We start from the raw sequence: 20,401 nt of genomic DNA, 5'->3' as shown, positions 1-20,401 counted from the left end.
GATTTTCAAATTTTCGGGAGCAAAAAAAAAAAAAAGTTGGGCCCCCTCCCCTAAGAAATCCTGGATCCGCGCCTGATTGCAAGTAATGTCATCGTCGCCTAATTCATATCCAGAGTTACATGAACAGATGTAAGAGCCGACTAAGTTCATACACACTCCATTTACAGAATCACAGGACGATGGATTCACAGAGCATTCGTCAATATCTAGGAAAAGTAAACATCTTTTAACCATCATCAGTCAAGTAGTTCCAAATTGGCAACAATTATTTGTATCTCCACTCTTTCATGGAATAAAAAAATAAAAATGGATGTTAAATGAAAGTATGTGAATTAAAAGCACGAAAAATCTACAAGAAATTGACAATTTGTACTCGAAAATAGTGATTTCAAATTTAGCTCTCTATTGCTAATTAAAAAAAGTTAAATGTCTATTTTCAGATTAAAACGTTATTATTAATGACATCTTATACAATTCATAGCGTCTTTTTTACTTTTTGATTATGTAAAACTTGTAAGTTAGAGCATTCTGGATCAAAAGAAGTGTAAACATGTCACTAAAAGGTGATACTAATTTGCCAATACATCCTTACCATAGCAAGATTGGGCATCATCGCCTACTTCATATCCAGAGTTACATAAACAGATGTAAGAGCCGTATGAGTTCATACACATTCCATTTAAAGAGTCACAGGGTGATTGATTCGAACAGCATTCGTCAATATCTAGGATAAGTTAACATTTTTTTTTCACCATTAGGAGTCAAGATTTTTTTTAAAGTCTAGATAAATCAGCTTTCCTCTTAAATTGGCAACAATTATTTGTAACTCCACTCTTACATGGAGAAACGATATTCTAGTGTATGTGAAATGCGAGTGTTTGATTGAACTTATTAACTGCACTTATGCGTCTGGCTGCATTTTTTTATTAGCTCAGCCGGCTACCGCTTGCGGCGGGCAAGCGGCATCCCAAAAGCATGCGCCGAGCTTCGGAAAAAAAGCTAGAAAACATGAGCTCAGCCGTCTGCAGCCGGCGGGAGGACAGCGTCATATCATCAAATATGCACCGGCTGCAGCCTCTCGCATGGAAGCCGAGTCTCGTCTAAATGAGGTCGTCTGGCCGCCGCCGGCCTAATTGAAACAGCTACCCGCCGCCTGCTACACCGCCACACCCGGCCAAACGATACCTTTATGAACTAGAATTTAATTCGTCAGAGAAAAAGAAACAGCGCCATCTTATCATCACTGATGAATAACTCGAAGAAAACAGTATAGCCTGGCGGAAATAAACATTTCAGATTGGACAGCCTTATAAACCCAACAACAACAACAACAAGTCACTAGAGAAAATTATTTGGTCTCTCGGTTCTAATATGCCTTTATCAATAAAGAGACCAGTCGTACCGTGGACATCTTCGGGCTCACTTCATTTAGTATAGATGCACCCTGCCTGTAAATGGATTAGACGCCTTGTATTTTTATTTCGAAAAAAATAATTTTCGTAACAACCTAAGATTTGCTATTTTAAATTACTGGCTCGCCTATTGTCTATAATATCCAAATCATATCATTGTGTTTATTTTTGTTATGCTGCAATGATTTAAATCATACTATAAACCTTACTTTAAGAATATTTGCTAATCCTGCCTCCTGATTGGTTAAAATGAAGTCGTGTTTTTAACTATGCCCGCCAAAATAAACTGTTTTTAAATATGCCCGCCAAAATGTTATCTTTGTCAAGGGGGGGGGGGGGGGGGGGGGTGGGGGTTAGCGGACATTTTTTTTTTTTTTGGTCTCGAAATTTGAAAATTTGACATTTTTTTTTCGTTGGAGGGGGGGGGGGGGGGGGTAAGGTCACTTAACGTTAGCCGTGGGCATAATTATTATTATTTTTTTTTTTTTTTTACTTTTAAAAAAACAACCAAAAAAAAACAACAAAACAAAACAAAGGGGGGAGGGGGGTTTTAGTTTTTTAGGGGGGTTTACACATATAAAAAATACCAAAGGGGGGGGGGGGGTTTGAACACCCCCCCCCTGCGTTCGCCCTGCCCATATACATCTTTCTATTTACGCGGCTTGTTACTTTATAACCAAGGCTTGGCCAAATTTCTTATCATTCTGATGATTCCAGAACCTTGTAGTACATACCAATATGTATATGTTACATGATCAACCTGAAATATACATTTTGCGCCCCCTAAGTTTCAGAATAATTTGCGGCCCCTCAATAAGATATTAAGTTGCGCCCCCTAAGATTCACAAAAATTTTGCGCCCCCTCAATAACATATAAACTTCCTGCCCCCTAAGTTTTAGATCAATAAACTATAAATTTGCTCCCTTTAATGATATGTAAATTTTGCGCCCCCTGAATTTCGGATCAATTTTGCGCCCCCTCAGTAAGATATACATTTCTGCCCCATAAGTTTCAGAGCAATTTTGCACCTCCTCAGTTTCAGATCAGTTTTGCACCCCCTCAATTTCATATCAGTTTTGCACCCCCTCGATTAAAGTTCAATGAGGATTAATGCCCCACAAAAGGGCACTAATATGGCACATCGACACGGTTTTGATCCTGGGGCTTCACATTTATGAGGTAATTGCTTTGCTACTCAACCATGACTGTACGCAGTGGAGGCTAGGGTTGGGGGCAGTTCCCCCAAATAAAAAACAACAAAGATAATGCAATAAATTATCAATAGTTCATTGGATTTTACCCCAGTCCCCAACATGAAAAAAAAAAACTCTGTACAGCCATGCATTATGACTCAAGGCATGGGCACACAATATATTTTCTGTTGCGGACCGGGGGGGGGGGGGGAATCAATGAATTATTGAAAATAATTGCATTTTTTTTTTTACAGTAATCAACCTTCTCATTTTTTTTAAACACTGTAGCTTGATTCACATTTTTTCAATTCTGGAAGATAGAATCATTCTTAAAGTAAAATTTGTTCGTCGGTTTGTTATAGGAATGAAATAATCAAGGCCACTGCCCTAAATTTACACCGTGTCTTTTATTTGGTGATCGAATGGAGATGCAAAACCCGAGTTGAGAGGTAAGAGGTTTGATGAAATTTTACCTGTTCTACAGGTTGTACCAGTGTACCCAGTTGCACACATACACATCAATGTAGTCAAATCACAAGTTCCTCCGTACTCGCAATCCGAGTCCACGGCACAGGCACCTATAATGAGCAATTTATTATCGTTAAGACTATGTGATGGTTTGTATTCAAGTTCTTTTAACGACAATAAGGACGACGGTAAAGTAAAAGAACACGATGATGTTGATCATTTTAGAGATAACAATATTTATAACGACTATGATGATGATGATGATGAAGATGGTGATGATGAATATCGATGCATATAATGTCTTAACACCAAGTTGAGTAGTATTCCCGTCTTTCGAGATATTGAAATAACTCAGGCAAAAGAGACAAAATACCTTGGTAACAGCATGAAGTTTTTATAGCGATAGGACCCGAGGAAGACTTATAATAATCATTTTTGTCCGACGATTAAGCTTTATTTACACTTTTGTAAGTGTGAAAAAGAAAATGTTCTTAAGATAGAGTTTGTTCTTCAGTTCGTTATGGATATGAAATAATCAAGGCCACTGCCCTAAATTTACACCGTGTCTTTTATTTGGTGATCGAATGGAGATGCAAAACCTGAGTTGAGAGGTAAGAGGTTTGAATAAATCTTACCTGCTTCACAGGTTGTACCAGTGTACCCAGTTGCACACATGCACATCAACGTAGTCACATCACAAGTTCCTCCGTAATCGCAATCCGAGTCCGCGGCGCAGGCACCTATAATGAGCCATTTATTATCGTTAAGACTTATGTGATATTTTATATTCAAGTTCTTTTAAAGACAATGAGGACGACGATATAAAGTATAGAACACATTGATGTTGGGCTTTTTAAAGATAACAGTATTTATAATGACTATGATGATGATGAAGATAGTGATGATGAATAATAATGCATATAATGTCTATATACCAAGTTAAATCTTCTCTTCTAATTTTCTAATCGAGTAGCATTCCCGTCTTTCGAGATATTGAAATAACGTCAGGCAAAAGAGGCAAAATACCTTGGTAGCAGCATAAAGTTTGTATAGCGGTAGGACCCGAGAAAGAATTATAATAATCAACCTTTGCATTTTTGTTGGACAATTAGCCTTTATTCACACTTTTGTAAGTGTTGAATAAAAAATGTTCTAAATATTGATTTTTTTCTTCAGTTCGTTATAGTTATGAAATAATCAAGGCCAGTGTCCTAAATTTACACCGTGTCTTTTATTTGGTGATCGAATGGAGATGCAAAACCAGAGTTGAGAGGTAAGGGGTTTGAAGAAATCTTACCTGTTTCACAGGTTGTACCAGTGTACCAGTTGCACACATGCACATCAACGTAGTCACATCACAAGTTCCTCCGTACTCGCAATCCGAGTCCGCGGCGCAGGCACCTATAATGAGCCATTTATTATCGTTAAGACTTATGTGATATTTTATATTCAAGTTCTTTTAAAGACAATGAGGACGACGATAAAGTATAGAACACATTGATGTTGGGCTTTTTAAAGATAACTGTATTTATAATGACTATGATGATGATGAAGATGGTGATGATGAATAATAATGCATATAATGTCTATATACCAAGTTAAATCTTCTCTTCTAATTTTCTAATCGAGTAGCATACCCGTCTTTCGAGATATTGAAATAACGTCAGGCAAAAGAGGCAAAATACCTTGGTAACAGCAACAAGTTTGTATAGCGGTAGGACCCGAGGAAGACTTATAATAATCAACCTTTGCATTTTTGTTGGACAATTAGCCTTTATCCACACTTTGTAAGTGTTGAATAGAAAATGTTCTAAATATTGATTTTTTTCTTAAGTTCGTTATAGAAATGAAATAATCAAGGCCACTGTCTTAAATTTACACCGTATCTTTTATTTAGTGATCGAATGGAGATACAAAACCTGAGTTGAGAGGTAAGAGGTTTGAAGAAATCTTACTTGTTCCACAGGTTGTACCAGTGTACCCAGTTGCACACATGCACATCAATGTAGTCAAATCACAAGTTCCTCCGTACTCGCAATCCGAGTCCACGACGCAGGCACCTATAATTAGCCAGTGATAATTATGAAGTCTTATGCGATGGTTTGTATTCAAGTTCTTTTAAAAACAATGAAGATGACAATAACGTAAAAGAACACATTGATATTGAGCTTTTTAGAGATAACAGTATTTATAACGACTATGATGATGACGATGAAGATGGTGATGATGAATAATGATGCATATAAAGTCTTTATACCAAGTTAAATCTTCTGTTCTAATTTTCTAATCGAGTAGCTTCCCGTCTTTCGAGATATTGAAATAACGTCAGGCCGAAGAGGCAACATATTTTAAACAACAGCAAGGAATGTGTATAACGTTAGGAACCGAAGGAAGACTTTAATACAGTAATCAACATTCTCGTTTTTGTAAGACACTGTAGCTTGATTCACACTTTTGCAATTGTGGAAGATAGAATCATTCTTAAGGTAAAGTTTGTTTCGTCGGTCCATTATAGGAATGAAATAATTAAGGTATTGCCTTAAATTAACACCGTGTCTTTTATTTAGTGATCGAATGGAGATGCAAAACCTGAGTTGAGAGGTAAGAGGTTTGAAGAAATATTACCTGTTCCACAGGTTGTACCAGTGTATCCAGTTGCACACATGCACATCAATGTAGTCAAATCACAAGTTCCTCCGTACTCGCAATCCGAGTCCACGGCGCAGGCACCTATAATGAGCCATTTATTATCGTTAAGACTTATATGATGGTTTGAATTCAAGTTCTTTTAACGACAATGAGGACGACGGTAAAGTAAAAGAACACGATGATGTTGATCATTTTAGAGATAACAATATTTATAACGACTATGATGATGATGATGATGATGAAGATGGTGATGATGAATATCGATGCATATAATGTCTTAACACCAAGTTGAATCTTCTGTTCTAATTTTGTAATCGAGTAGTATTCCCGTCTTTCGAGATATTAAAATAACTCAGGCAAAAGAGACAAAATACCTTGGTAACAGCATGAAGTTTTTATAGCGATAGGACCCGAGGAAGACTTATAATAATCATTTTTGTCCGACGATTAAGCTTTATTTACACTTTTGTAAGTGTGAAAAAGAAAATGTTCTTAAGGTAGAGTTTGTTCTTCAGTTCGTATAGATATGAAATAATCAAGGCCACTGCCCTAAATTTACACCGTGTCTTTTATTTGGTGATCGAATGGAGATGCAAAACCTGAGTTGAGAGGTAAGAGGTTTGAATAAATCTTACCTGCTTCACAGGTTGTACCAGTGTACCCAGTTGCACACATGCACATCAACGTAGTCACATCACAAGTTCCTCCGTAATCGCAATCCGAGTCCGCGGCGCAGGCACCTATAATGAGCCATTATTATCGTTAAGACTTATGTGATATTTTATATTCAAGTTTCTTTAAAGACAATGAGGACGACGATATAAAGTATAGAACACATTGATGTTGGGCTTTTTAAAGATAACAGTATTTATAATGACTATGATGATGATGAAGATAGTGATGATGAATAATAATGCATATAATGTCTATATACCAAGTTAAATCTTCTCTCTAATTTTCTAATCGAGTAGCATTCCCGTCTTTCGAGATATTGAAATAACGTCAGGCAAAAGAGCCAAAATATCTTGGTAACAGCATTAAGTTGTATAGCGGTAGGACCCGAGGAAGACTTATAATAATCAACCTTTGCATTTTTGTTGGACAATTAGCCTTTATTCACACTTTTGTAAGTGTTGAATAGAAAATGTTCTAAATATTGATTTTTTTTCTTCAGTCGATCGTTATAGATATGAAATAATCAAGGCCACTGTCCTAAATTTACACCGTGTCTTTTATTTGGTGATCGAATGGAGATGCAAAACCTGAGTTGAGAGGTAAGAGGTTTCAATAAATCTTACCTGTTTCACAGGTTGTACCAGTGTACCCAGTTGCACACATGCACATCAACGTAGTCACATCACAAGTTCCTCCGTACTCGCAATCCGAGTCCGCGGCGCAGGCACCTATAATGAGCCATTTATTATCGTTAAGACTTATGTGATACTTCATATACAAGTTTTTTTAAAGACAATGAGGACGACGATAAAGTAAAGAACACATTGATGTTGGGCTTTTTAAAGATAACTGTATTTATAATGACTATGATGATGATGAAGATGGTGATGATGAGTAATAATGCATATAATGTCTATATACCAAGTTAAAGGAAACCAAAACCTTCATACTAAGTTACTTTTATTCTAAAGTTTAAAAGATTTGAATAAAATCAGTGAAAATTTGAACAAAATCGGGCAAGGAATAAGGAAGTAAAGTGTGTGTGTGTGTGTGTGTATTGGGTTTTACAGACGTGTATCAATCAGATATGATTATTTACGTCTGGGGACCGACCTTTAAACGTCACCATCCGAAAGACGTGACTCAGTTTCGAACCTGCGTCCTCGGCTGAATCAGTTTGTAACTTCCACTTACTTATAGCTGGATTACAGGCGCACGCCACAACGCCTAGTTGTGGCGTAGTAGTAGAGCTTTTTTTAAATGACTAGTCACTAGAGGGCGGTATTCAATTTGATGACATCATCTGTGAACAACTCTCCATGCCTTTTTTCTTCAGTTCGTTATAGATATGAAATAATCAAGGCCACTGTCCTAAATTTACACCGTATCTTTTATTTAGTGATCGAATGGAGATGCAAAAAATGAGTTGAGAGGTAAGGGGTTTGAAGAAATCTTACCTGTTCCACAGGTTGTACCAGTGTATCCAGTTGCACACATGCACATCAATGTAGTCAAATCACAAGTTCCTCCGTACTCGCAATCCGAGTCCACGACGCAGGCACCTATAATTAGCCAGTGATACTTATGAAGTCTTATGCGATGGTTTGTATTCAAGTTTTTAAAAACAATGAAGATGACAATAACGTAAAAGAACACATTGATGTTGAGCTTTTTAAAGATAACAGTATTCATAACCATTATGATGATGGTAATAAAGATGGTGATGTTGAATAATGATACATAAAATGTCTATATACAAAGTTAAATCTTCTTTTCTAATTTTCTAATCTAGTAGCATTCCCGTCTTTCGAGATATTGAAATTACGTGAGGCCAAAGAGGCAAAATGATGGTCATTCAAGATCTTTTAAAGATCTTTTAAAGACTATGAGGACGGCGATTACATAAAAGAACTCGATGATATTGATGTTTTTAAAGATAACAGTATTCATAACCACTATGATGATGGTAATGAAGATGGTGATGATGAATAATGATACATAAAATGGCTATATACAAAGTTAAATCTTCTGTTCTATTTTTTTTAATCGAGTAGCATTCCCATCTTTCGAGATATTGAAATTTCGTGAGGCCAAAGAGGCAAAACCACGGCACGGAATTTGTATAGTTTAAGACCCGAAGGAAGACTTACAGTAATCAACCTTCTCGTTTTTGTAAGACACTGTAGCTTGATTCACACTTTTGCAATTGTGGAAGATAGAATCATTCTTAAAGTAAAGTTTTTTCGTCGGTTCGTTATAGGAATGAAATAATCAAGGCCACTGCCTTAAATTTACACCCTGTCTTTTATTTAGTAATCGAATGGAGATGCAAAACCTGAGTTGAGAGGTAAGAGGTTTGAAGAAATATTACCTGTTCCACAGGTTGTACCAGTGTACCCAGTTGCACACATGCACATCAATGTAGTCAAATCACAAGTTCCTCCGTACTCGCAATCCGAGTCCACAGCGCAGGCACCTATAATGAGCCATTTATTATGGTTAAGACTTATGTGATGGTTTATATTCAAGTTCTTTTGAAGACAATGAGGACGACGATAAAGTTAAAGAACACGATGATGTTGATAATTTTAACGATAACAGTACTTATAACGACTATGATGATGATGATGAAGATGGTGATGATGAATAATGATGGATATAATGTCTATATACCAAGTTAAATCTTCTAAGCACATATGTTGGCAACAATTATTTAAGCTTAAATAATATACCAATATTGCGAAAAATAGGGGTAGAGATATAGTTCACATGATAATTCCAGTTAAATTTGTCATTTATGTATACACCAATTTGGCTGATGACTTTTTTCTATTGGAACATTACCAACAAGCAGCACAAAACTATGATTATTGTGATTTCTTGAGTTTCTAAAGTGAATACAATGGTCTTCTTTTGGTTCAATGATAAAATGTTGTTTTTGAACCATTGTGATAACTAATTTAATAGTTGTGATCAGCGAATTTAAATACATTTGTTTTATCGGCAAACAATTGATACTGTAGAACTGGTGAAACATTAAAGATATTATTGACATATATCAGAAATGATCGTGGCCCAGGTATTGTTGTATTGATGATAGGTAATTTTCAAATAAATCAAGTGCTTCACCTCGTAAACGATAATATTTTAATGTATACAATAATATAGTATGATCAAGATTATCAAATGCCTTGCTAGGATCCATGAGTATGCCTATGACATGTTTATGATCAGCCAAGGCATTTGATACTCTATCACAAAGTTGTAGTAGTACTAAATCAGTTGATGAAACTTCCTGAAACCAAACTGATTTGGGTTCAGCGAGTCATTTTGAATTAAACATTCATATAATTCTTTCAAGGATTTTATAAAAGCTTGGTAATATAGATATTAGTGAATAGTTCGACAAAGAAGAGGGTTTTGTTTGTAGATTGGTATGGTGATATAAATATGAATATGTAAAGATAAAAAAGTGTTAAATACATTTGACAGTCATGAAACACGTATATAGTACCACAGGAGTTTAAGTGTTCTGGGTTTCCAAATAAAAGGAAGCTTTCATTGCAAACATGGCAAATAACTCAGCACGTTGGTATTTTGTAAGCGAACTAGCGTGAGTAATAATGTCATAAATGATGAGGCCGCCATCCATCTCCAGCCTAACCGCTCACGATGGTGGTCTCCTGCGTTCCAAATTACCTCTCTAATTTATTGAAAATATTTCATATTTCTTATGTTATTGTATGCTTCGTACATGTTTATCGAATGATATAATTGTACATGATTTTTCATTCAATTACTTTTGTAAACATTGTATTCATTGTATTTGTTATTGTTCGAAATTGTGTAATTTGACTTTGAATTTGTATATTTTTGAACGCAGAAATAAAATCAATCAAACAAACAAATAATGAAAATGTATAATGAATGTCAACATTTATGAAATACATATACAGTACCACATGAGTTGAATTGTTCTAGATTTCCAAATAAATGGAAGTTTTCAATTCAATCATGGTTGTAGTACGAGCTGCATCTACATTTAATCCACAATGATTCAACAACAAATGCACTTTAATGCGGGTCGGGGTTGCCTCTAGTTCCCCGAAAATTTAATAATTACCAATATTCGGACAGCGAGCTGCCCGAATATGCATTTTTTAATATTTCATTTCTTATATTTTGGTGACATATAACACTTTCACGACTTACATACAAATGCTCAAATTTTCGTTCGCCAAATTGTGAAACTGGAAAATTAATATTCGGGCAATAGGCTTCAGCCCCCCTGATGAATATGTCAACAATTTTGCTCTCGCGCTTTGTCCGTAAGCATAAATTTAAAGGTAAAACGCCTCCCTCTAACAAAATTAAATGGAAGTTCTTATTACTAATCATGTGAAAGAATGTGTTTAGACTAATACGTGATGATACAAATGTTGATGGTAAACCGCCTACTAATTGATATATTTGGTAAATTATCATATTTATTTTTTTCTATTGGAACATTACCAACAAGCAGCACAAAACTATGATTATTGTGATTTCTTGAGTTTCTAAAGTGAATACAATTGGTCTTCTTTTGGTTCAATGATAAAATGTTGTTTTTGAACCATTGTGATAACTAATTTTAATAGTTGTGATCAGCGAATTTAAATACATTTGTTTTATCGGCAAACAATTGATACTGTAGAACTGGTGAAACATTAAAGATATTATTGACATATATCAGAAATGATCGTGGCCCAGGTATTGTTGTATTGATGATAGGTAATTTTCAAATAAATCAAGTGCTTCACCTCGTAAACGATAATATTTTAATGTATACAATAATATAGTATGATCAAGATTATCAAATGCCTTGCTAGGATCCATGAGTATGCCTATGACATGTTTATGATCAGCCAAGGCATTTGATACTCTATCACAAAGTTGTAGTAGTACTAAATCAGTTGATGAAACTTCCTGAAACCAAACTGATTTGGGTTCAGCGAGTCATTTTGAATTAAACATTCATATAATTCTTTCAAGGATTTTATAAAAGCTTGGTAATATAGATATTAGTGAATAGTTCGACAAAGAAGAGGGTTGTTTGTAGATGGGTATGGTGATATAAATATGAATATGTAAAGATAAAAAAAGTGTTAAATACATTTGACAGTCATGAAACACGTATATAGTACCACAGGAGTTTAAGTGTTCTGGGTTTCCAAATAAAAGGAAGCTTTCATTGCAAACATGGCAAATAACTCAGCACGTTGGTATTTTGTAAGCGAACTAGCGTGAGTAATAATGTCATAAATGATGAGGCCGCCATCCATCTCCAGCCTAACCGCTCACGATGGTGGTCTCCTGCGTTCCAAATTACCTCTCTAATTTATTGAAAATATTTCATATTTCTTATGTTATTGTATGCTTCGTACATGTTTATCGAATGATATAATTGTACATGATTTTTCATTCAATTACTTTTGTAAACATTGTATTCATTGTATTTGTTATTGTTCGAAATTGTGTAATTTGACTTTGAATTTGTATATTTTTGAACGCAGAAATAAAATCAATCAAACAAACAAATAATGAAAATGTATAATGAATGTCAACATTTATGAAATACATATACAGTACCACATGAGTTGAATTGTTCTAGATTTCCAAATAAATGGAAGTTTTCAATTCAATCATGGTTGTAGTACGAGCTGCATCTACATTTAATCCACAATGATTCAACAACAAATGCACTTTAATGCGGGTCGGGGTTGCCTCTAGTTCCCCGAAAATTTAATAATTACCAATATTCGGACAGCGAGCTGCCCGAATATGCATTTTTTAATATTTCATTTCTTATATTTTGGTGACATATAACACTTTCACGACTTACATACAAATGCTCAAATTTTCGTTCGCCAAATTGTGAAACTGGAAAATTAATATTCGGGCAATAGGCTTCAGCCCCCCTGATGAATATTTCAACAATTTTGCTCTCGCGCTTTGTCCGTAAGCATAAATTTAAAGGTAAACGCCTCCCTCTAACAAAATTAAATGGAAGTTCTTATTACTAATCATGTGAAAGAATGTGTTTAGACTAATACGTGATGATACAAATGTTGATGGTAAACCGCCTACTAATTGATATATTTGGTAAATTATCATATTTATCTGGCCTGGATAGATATATGGTAGTCCCAATTACATCTTTCTGTGTACAGTGTTTATAACTTTACCAAGACTGGGCCAAATTTCTTATCATTTTGATGATTCCAGAACCTTGCAGTACACACCAATACTTATAGGCTAGATGATCAACCTTTTCTCATCGAATCCACAACGTTTCTTTCACAATGCAATCATATGACCAGAACTGGTCTTTACCTTTAAACCGGGGAATGTGGATATCGGACAAGAGACGCGACGTGAGCCTGCCCCCTTTCCGAAAGTATGCCCGATTGTAGATACTTGTAAGGTGCTTCTAATATGACCTAGTCAGTATTGGTATGTCCAGTTGAAATAACGATCTACACCATGTTCAAATTTCCGGCCCCCGCCCCTTTTGGAAAATCCTGGATCCGCACCTGTACGTGTAGAATGATTATGTGGGGGAGTGTGTGTGTTTGTGCGCGCTAATATTTGTGGGTGTTTTCTACAGAGAAGATGTTATCATTTACCTGGCGATGGAGCTTGACTGGTAGATCCCTGAAATTCGGATCTTTCATTTAATCATCAAATTTCTAAATTCAAAGAAAATCATTCAATGATCCATGAGTAGTAGGAGGATTCAATTTGAATCCTCCTACTACTCATGGATATCATTAAAATGCGTAGTTTGATGTTTACGATTTATTCTCATTGGAGGATGTTATATACTGATACTGTCGGTAATCGTTCTTTATGGTTTTACTTTACTTTAATTCATGTGGTTAATTTGATATGGAAAAACAAATTCTCTCTGACTATGATGTCATGAATAATGATGCGGATGATAGAAAAATAATAAGATTGAAAACGCACGGTTGTTGCCTCACCTGTCATACTTGGAACACCTGCGAATGATATGAAATGAGATAAAATTAGAAAAAATTGTAATAATTCAGTTTTTGTATCCCAAAACCTGATTAAGGTTTTAAAGTTGGCAACTAAATTTTCCCCAAAATTAAGAGTAAGAGTATATGGAGATATAGAAACTACCTTTTTATTACTAGTTGGCAAATAGTTGTTTCTTCAACAAGTACCATAAGAACAACTGTGGTAAGAGTTTTATATAATCTGAAGAAATAATATTATGTCATGGAAAGGGAAGAGAAAAAGTTCTTACAGCACAAGAGTCTTCTCCTAGGAACGTATATCTGGCTTATTTTCCCGCCTTTTTAAAACAATTGACAATCTATTTGGTAATAAATGTAATCTCGTCTCAAATGCAAAAACCAACCATTTGTTTGTACCATTCATAAAAAAATTAAATACGGATAAAGTCAACCCCTGCTACTTTTGCTTGAATTTTTCCGGAGCATTATCATTGAACTTTGCTTAAACAAATAATTTTGATATAATGATATGCCCTTCTAAAAAATAATTTCTTCAATTTTTGCTCCCCCATCCCCAAAATTCACAGCAAGGGCTTCGTTGTGTTTATGGTGTATAAACATTTCGCGAAAGATACTTTAGCATCGATAGATCTCTTCTGATAAATGAATAAGAAAAAAAAATCAGAAAGATTAGTTTAAAGAGCTAGAACAAGAAAGTGAGATAAAAAGAAATTGAGAATAACTTGAGAGAGAGAGAAAGAGAGAGAGAGAGAGATTAAGGAGAAAGAAAAAGACAAGAGGAGACAAGTGGGAAATGATAAAAGGAGTAAAGTGTACATAATCTGATAAAGACAAATAATATGCTATTTAAAGGCAGGGCATCAACTAGTGGCTGTTTATGTTCTAGAAGGGAAAACCTTTAAACAAAGTGTAATGGGCATTACCCTTGACGTAATGATATTTGTTTGTTTTATTTATTCACCATGTCAAATAATTGTTACCAGATAACAAAATTCAGTGGGTTGCATCGAGATCAGGCGCGTACGCAGGGGGGGGGGGGGGGGTTTGGGGGGGTTTAAACCCCCCCTTTGGAATTTTTTTGTGTGTAAACCCCCCTAAAAAAAAACCTAAAACCCCCCCCCCCCCCCCCCCCCCCCCCCCCCCCCCCCCCCCCCCCCCCCCCCCCCCCCCCCCCCCCCCCCCCCCCCCCCCCCCCCCCCCCCCCCCCCCCCCACCCCCCCCCCCCCCCCCCCCCCTTTTGGATTTTTTTTTTTTTTTTTTTTTTTTTTTTTTTTTTTTTTTTTTTTTTTTTTTTTTTTTTTTTAATTATTAAAAAAAAAAAAAAAAAAAAAAAAAAAAAAATTATTCCCATGGCCGACCTAAAAAAGGTGACCTTACCCCCCCCAACGGAGCAAAATGTCAAATTTCCAAATTTCGAGACCCCCAAAAAAATTTCCAAATTTCGAGACCCCCCCAAAAAAAAAAAAAGTGTCCTCTTACCCCCCCCCCCCCCCCCCCGCTTATTCAGCGGTCGGCTGAGTCGTTGCGATTTTTTTGGGACCAAAAAAAAAAAAAAAAAAGTGTCCTCCCCCCCCCCCCCCCCCCCCCCCCCCCCCGCTTATTCAGCGGTCGGCTGAGTCGTTGCGATTTTTTTGGGACCAAAAAAAAAAAAAAATGTGTCCTCTTACCCCCCCCCCCCCCCCCCCCCCCCCCCCCCGCTTATTCAGCGGCTGGCTGAGTCGTTGCGAAATTTTCGGACCGATTTATAAATGTTAAAACCCCCCCCTTGAAAAAATCCTGCGTACGCGCCTGATCGAGATATACTACATAATATGAACAGTGCATGAATACAAAAATATTTGAAGCGCAACGTCCCTATGATAACAAAGTTGATGATTATTAGGTTTTAATAGATAGAACATGGCTTAAAATAAGACATTATGTCGTTACAAAAATAAACAAAATACAACATAAATGCTTACATCAAAATCATGCCCCTTAATGTTTTTGAATAACAAGCAAAAACAATATAATACACATCATTACCTTTCTGGACAAAGAAAGCACTATAAAAAAATGTACCTCAAAACCAATACCATAACCGCTCAAACGATTTTTGTTGTATTTTTCTTTTGTATGCCAAATAGCTTTGTTTGGTTTCTACTGGTATTCTTAAAAATATCTCAAAGACATGATGCAATAATTCGTCGCTGTTTTCACGAAGTGACGGTAGTAAAAAAAAATTGCATTCACTTTGCGTTACGATTTTCCTCACTACCGTCACTTCGTGAAAACAAGGACGAGTATTGTCTCCAATGGCTTTGGCGATCCCATTTGCCTACTTACATGTATAATCAGCGTAGAAGTAGGCGTACCTCCCCTGGCACGTTGAACTCTCATCGCATGAGCCAGTGATGGTACATGGATTGCGAGTCTCACAATACGCAGCATACGGTACCGTCGTCTCGCCACTGTTACCACATTGACTCTCCAGAGAGGGGCTCGGCGAAGCGCAAGGATATTGCCTCACACATGCTACTTTGGTGATTCTGATCGTCTCTCCTGGGTCACATCTACTGATCGTGATCGTGATCGGCGGACCACGACACGATCCAACTTTGAACATGAAAACAAAAATGCACATGCATTACAAACTAAAAAGAAAATACGTAAACAATATAATTGATAATAATTTGGGAGACGTAAACAATGCATTTATAAATAGTTTTACATTAAAAACTCAGCAATTGTGTCTGTTAGTTTGACCTAAATCTAACAACGGAAAGAACTCCTGCACCAGCTGAGAAGTTATGTTGATTTTACAAAGAACATGCCCATGCTTTTGTCATTCACGCTCTCGATGGGTGCAAAGATTCCGAAAATCGGCCAACGAAGTGAGTTTTGACATGATTATTGTTAAAAATTTCCCTTTAAAGGTACAGACATGGTTAGCATGTAATGCTATTTCCTGTTAACGTTTATCCATTCACGATCTTTGTTAAAAAGGTAAAGACCAGTATTGGAAACGCCCCAATTTCAAAAAATGAAATGAAAGCTCCTATTACCAATCATGTGAAAGAATATGTTTTAACTAATACATCATGATATAAATTTTGCCGGGAAACCGCCTACTAATTGATATATTTGGTAAATTAGTTTATCTATTGTTATGTGAGAGATAATAACGCATCTTTCTGTGTACAGTGCTTGTAACTTTACGAAGACTGGGCCAAATTTCTTATCATTTTGATGATTCCAGAACCTTGCAGTACACACCAATACTTCTGATCGATTCCACAATGTTTCTTTCTCAATGCAATCGCATGACCATAACTGGTCTTTATCTTTAAACATCCATTTATAATTGTTATTGACTTAAGCTGTCTACACCATCACTGGGATGTATGATGGCTTCTGTTTTACTACGGCTTGCCATGCCTTCCTATCTTCTGTCAGCGTAGTGGCATTAGTCAGGGAGTCAAGTTGTCTGTTGTTGCAGTCCGCCTTGACACAGTCCGTCCATCTCTTAACTGGTCTTCCCCTTGGGCGTTTGTCATGTACATCTCCGTATAGAAGGATGTGGGGGTACCTTTTTCGATTCATTCTGTAGATATGTCCAAAGTGTCTCAATCTTTTTGTGGCAACCTTGGCGATGATGGTTTCTTCCACGTTCCGGGTGTGTTCGTATGTGTGTGTTTCTTATCCTGTCAAGTCTGGTCACACCCATGATTCTCCTGAGGCATGCCATCTCAAGGGTACGAAGTCTATTTTCATCGACCTTCTTAAATATCCATGTTTCTGCACCATATAACAGAATAAACAACACCAGGACATTGTACAGTTCTACCTTTGTTGAGCGGCGTATATCTGTTGATGCCCAGTTTTGTGTTTGCTTGGAATGCTCCTCTTGCCTTTCCAATTCAGTGCTGTACCTCTTCTGAGCAGGATCCTGTCATTGTTCCTCCCAGGTAAGTGAACTTATTTACTTGTTTTAGCTGCTTTCCTCCAATGCTTATATTAAGTAGTTGAGGCTGCTTGCTTACGGCTTAGGTTATAGTGTTAGATTGATGTTTTTGAACGTTAGGAAAAAAAAACCAAACAACAAATGGGCTATCCGCCGTATATCTCATTTATGTATATATTTGTATGTTGTGATGATTTTATACGGAAATTAAAACAAACAAACAAACAACAAAACTTATCTCTATGTTTCTACCTTTCTGGGGTGGGGGGGGGGGGGGGGGGGGGGGGGGTGGGTGAAAGTTTTAAGCTACACTATGCATTATCTACGCGTTTCATACTGCAAACCATGGCTGTCACTTTGGTGCCGGTCTCATTTTAGGGATCATTCGACCGATAGCCTAACTTCAATTTGTTAGCATGCATAATTCGTCCTTGTTTTCACGAAGTGACGGTAGTGAGGAAAATCGTCACGCAAAGTGAATGCAATTTTTTTCACTACCGTCACTTCGTGAAAACACCGACGAATTGGTCGCTAAGCATATTATTACCATAACAACGGAATCCACGAGAGATCTATATATCACCAACATTTGATAAAGCTGCATCATTTGAAATCACTAGTCATTGCATGATGATAGCATCATCTCACTATATTCCCGTTGTTAAGAAGAAGACAGCCCCTAGTAATTAAAGTTGCTAATTTAAGGAATATCAAACCGCGCTATAACTCTTTTATATACAGGGTGAGTCAGAAAAAATGTCCCACTTTTTAAAAGTTGTATTGTTTGAAGTATGAATATTTAATTGTGGGTTTCATGATATGTCTTGATTGAGTTATCCTCCCAGTACATTTAAGTACCATTTTCATTTGAATCCCTTCATGCATGACTGAACATCAGACAATCTTTACAAGACTGCCATATTTTACTTGCGCCAACTTACTGGGTGAGGAATAAAACAGTGCATTGAACAAAGACAGTCAGACAGATAGACAGACACACACACACATACACGCACAAAAACACACACACATACGCAAACACGCACAAACACACGCACTTGACACACACGCACACACACACACATGCACACACTCACACACAAATACCGCAAACGTCGGTGAATAAAAACACAAACAATTTTTGTATTTGTTGAGGTATTTTATTGTGATACAACAATGAATCTGTTTCCCAAAAGTTCTCCATCAACCGTACTCAATCCTCGACGTGGCCGCCATTCCTCCTGATGCACAGTTGTGCACGGTGAAGCATTCCTTGAAAAGCTCGCCGGGTCATGTCCCCATCTTGGCGTACCACGTCTGTCTCGTCCACAATTCTCCTTCAGAGCTCCTCGATGTTCACAGGTGGGCAGCTGAAGATCCTTGACTTCAAGTGCCCCCACAAGAAGAAGTCGAGAGGAGTGAGCTCTGGTGATCTCGGAGGCCACTCAAGTTCCTCATTCAAAGAGCTGACGTAGGCGGTCAGTGACGATCCTTCGCCTGTGTGCTGGGGCACCATCTTGTGCCCACCAAAGGTGCCTGAATTGGCCGTTTCGTTGACTCGCGAATCGAGGCATGTGGTCCGGAGTAGGAACAACCTGGTCGTCGATCATGTTCATGTAACGTTCTCAGTTCACATTGTTGTCATAGATATACGGCCCAACTAGCGTTCCATTCCCAACAAGGCCTACCCAAACTATTATTTTTTTGTCGGGAATTCTTCTTCTCGTACGAAAAGTTGAGTGGCCGCTGTCCGCTTGGTACGTATTGCCGGGTTTTGTGCGTGTTAAGGGAAGTGTTGAGCGAAAACAGGCTTCATCACCGATGAATAGATCTTAAACAAAGCGAGGAGGTCTTTGCATTAGCCAGTTCGAAAAGGCTATCCTTCGTTCGTGGTCCCTTGCAAGGAGCTCATGCCTACGTATCGTCTGGTACGGTTGATATCGTAAGTCAAGCCGGGTGTTACGATTGAAGGTGCTCTCGGTCAGCTGAAGCCCGTTCCTCCGAGTTGAGATCCTTTGGTTATTGTGAACGTGCTCCAATACTTGTTGAACTGCATCGATGTTGGGCTGACCTCTTCCTGTTCTCCGACGACCTGAATGTCCTGCATTGAGGTTGGTACTCGTTCCTGTTCGGTGGTATTTCTGAATATTGCGGAGAACAGTCTTTTTGCCGGACACCGAACATCTGGGTAACGACGGCGGAACTCTAGCAACACAACGGCTACACTCTGAGTTCTCGCATATGCCTAGGTCACATATAAACCGGGCCCCGTACGATTTTCCCTACCCGGCGGCTTGCCGTGGATTTAGAGACCGTACGCGAACCGTCCGATTTTCATTTCTACGGCATGTGTGGTCACATATTCCGCTCCTCCTGTATTTAAAACTGCGTTTTACATTTCCAGATGCCGCCGTGAGGGACTCGCACGGGCAATATTCATTTTAAATGGCCCCTGGACGGCAGACGCCTGTTGTTGTGCATATCACCTGGGGCTCTTAAGGGGCGCATGAGGGAGTCGTAGGGTACACGTACGGGACCCTTGAGCACCGCAAGGCGCATGTAAAGATTTTTCATGAGAATTGACCCCCAAAATCGTGAAGGGCCTGTCCGGGCACCGCCCGGAGCCCGCATGGGACCCATAAGGTGCCCTACGGGTCCTTTACGGGCTTTCTACGGCCTAACGGTCAGATAAAAACGCCGGGAGAATTGGAAGCAGCCAACTCAGCACCACGGCGCCCGTAGGAATTTTACGGCAACCGGCCGGACACCGGCCGAAAATTCCCAAAATGTCTGTTTTTACTCGCCGTACGGGCCTCGGAGTGTATTGTGAAAGCCCCAGTACTCGGTGACCAAAAATGACCTATGTTGTGGTGTAAACTGAGGACGAACCATAATGTGTGTACTATTGCTACTAAACAGAGGCTCAATTGACTGCTGCCAAATCAGGTAAACCCATTTCTAGGCAAGTGCAACAGAAGCACAGATATCCACTGTAAGTTGTCATTGTTAACCACCAA

General features: G+C 37.8%; 1 protein-coding gene across 1 annotated transcript; it reads right to left on the bottom strand.

Annotated features, from left to right (window-relative positions):
* Positions 1–4,371: 4,371 nt before the first annotated feature.
* LOC115922769 (fibropellin-1-like) lies at positions 4,372–17,168 on the bottom strand (the record flags this gene model as incomplete). The annotated part of the gene is made up of 7 exons (XM_030982377.1): positions 17,066–17,168; positions 15,767–16,036; positions 7,856–7,960; positions 7,022–7,126; positions 6,359–6,463; positions 5,700–5,804; positions 4,372–4,475 (listed from the first exon to the last, which is right to left on the bottom strand). Coding segments are annotated over exons 1-7 (897 nt in total), but the record flags the coding sequence as incomplete, so codon positions are not given.
* Between the last annotated feature and the right edge of the window lie 3,233 nt (positions 17,169–20,401).

The sequence above is a fragment of the Strongylocentrotus purpuratus genome, unplaced genomic scaffold, assembly GCF_000002235.5.
Source record: "Strongylocentrotus purpuratus isolate Spur 01 unplaced genomic scaffold, Spur_5.0 spur5_contig_824, whole genome shotgun sequence".
Classification (NCBI taxonomy): Eukaryota; Metazoa; Echinodermata; class Echinoidea; order Camarodonta; family Strongylocentrotidae; genus Strongylocentrotus; species Strongylocentrotus purpuratus.
The sequence above is the reverse complement of the archived record's forward strand: the minus strand, read 5'-3'. Positions and strand labels throughout refer to the sequence as shown.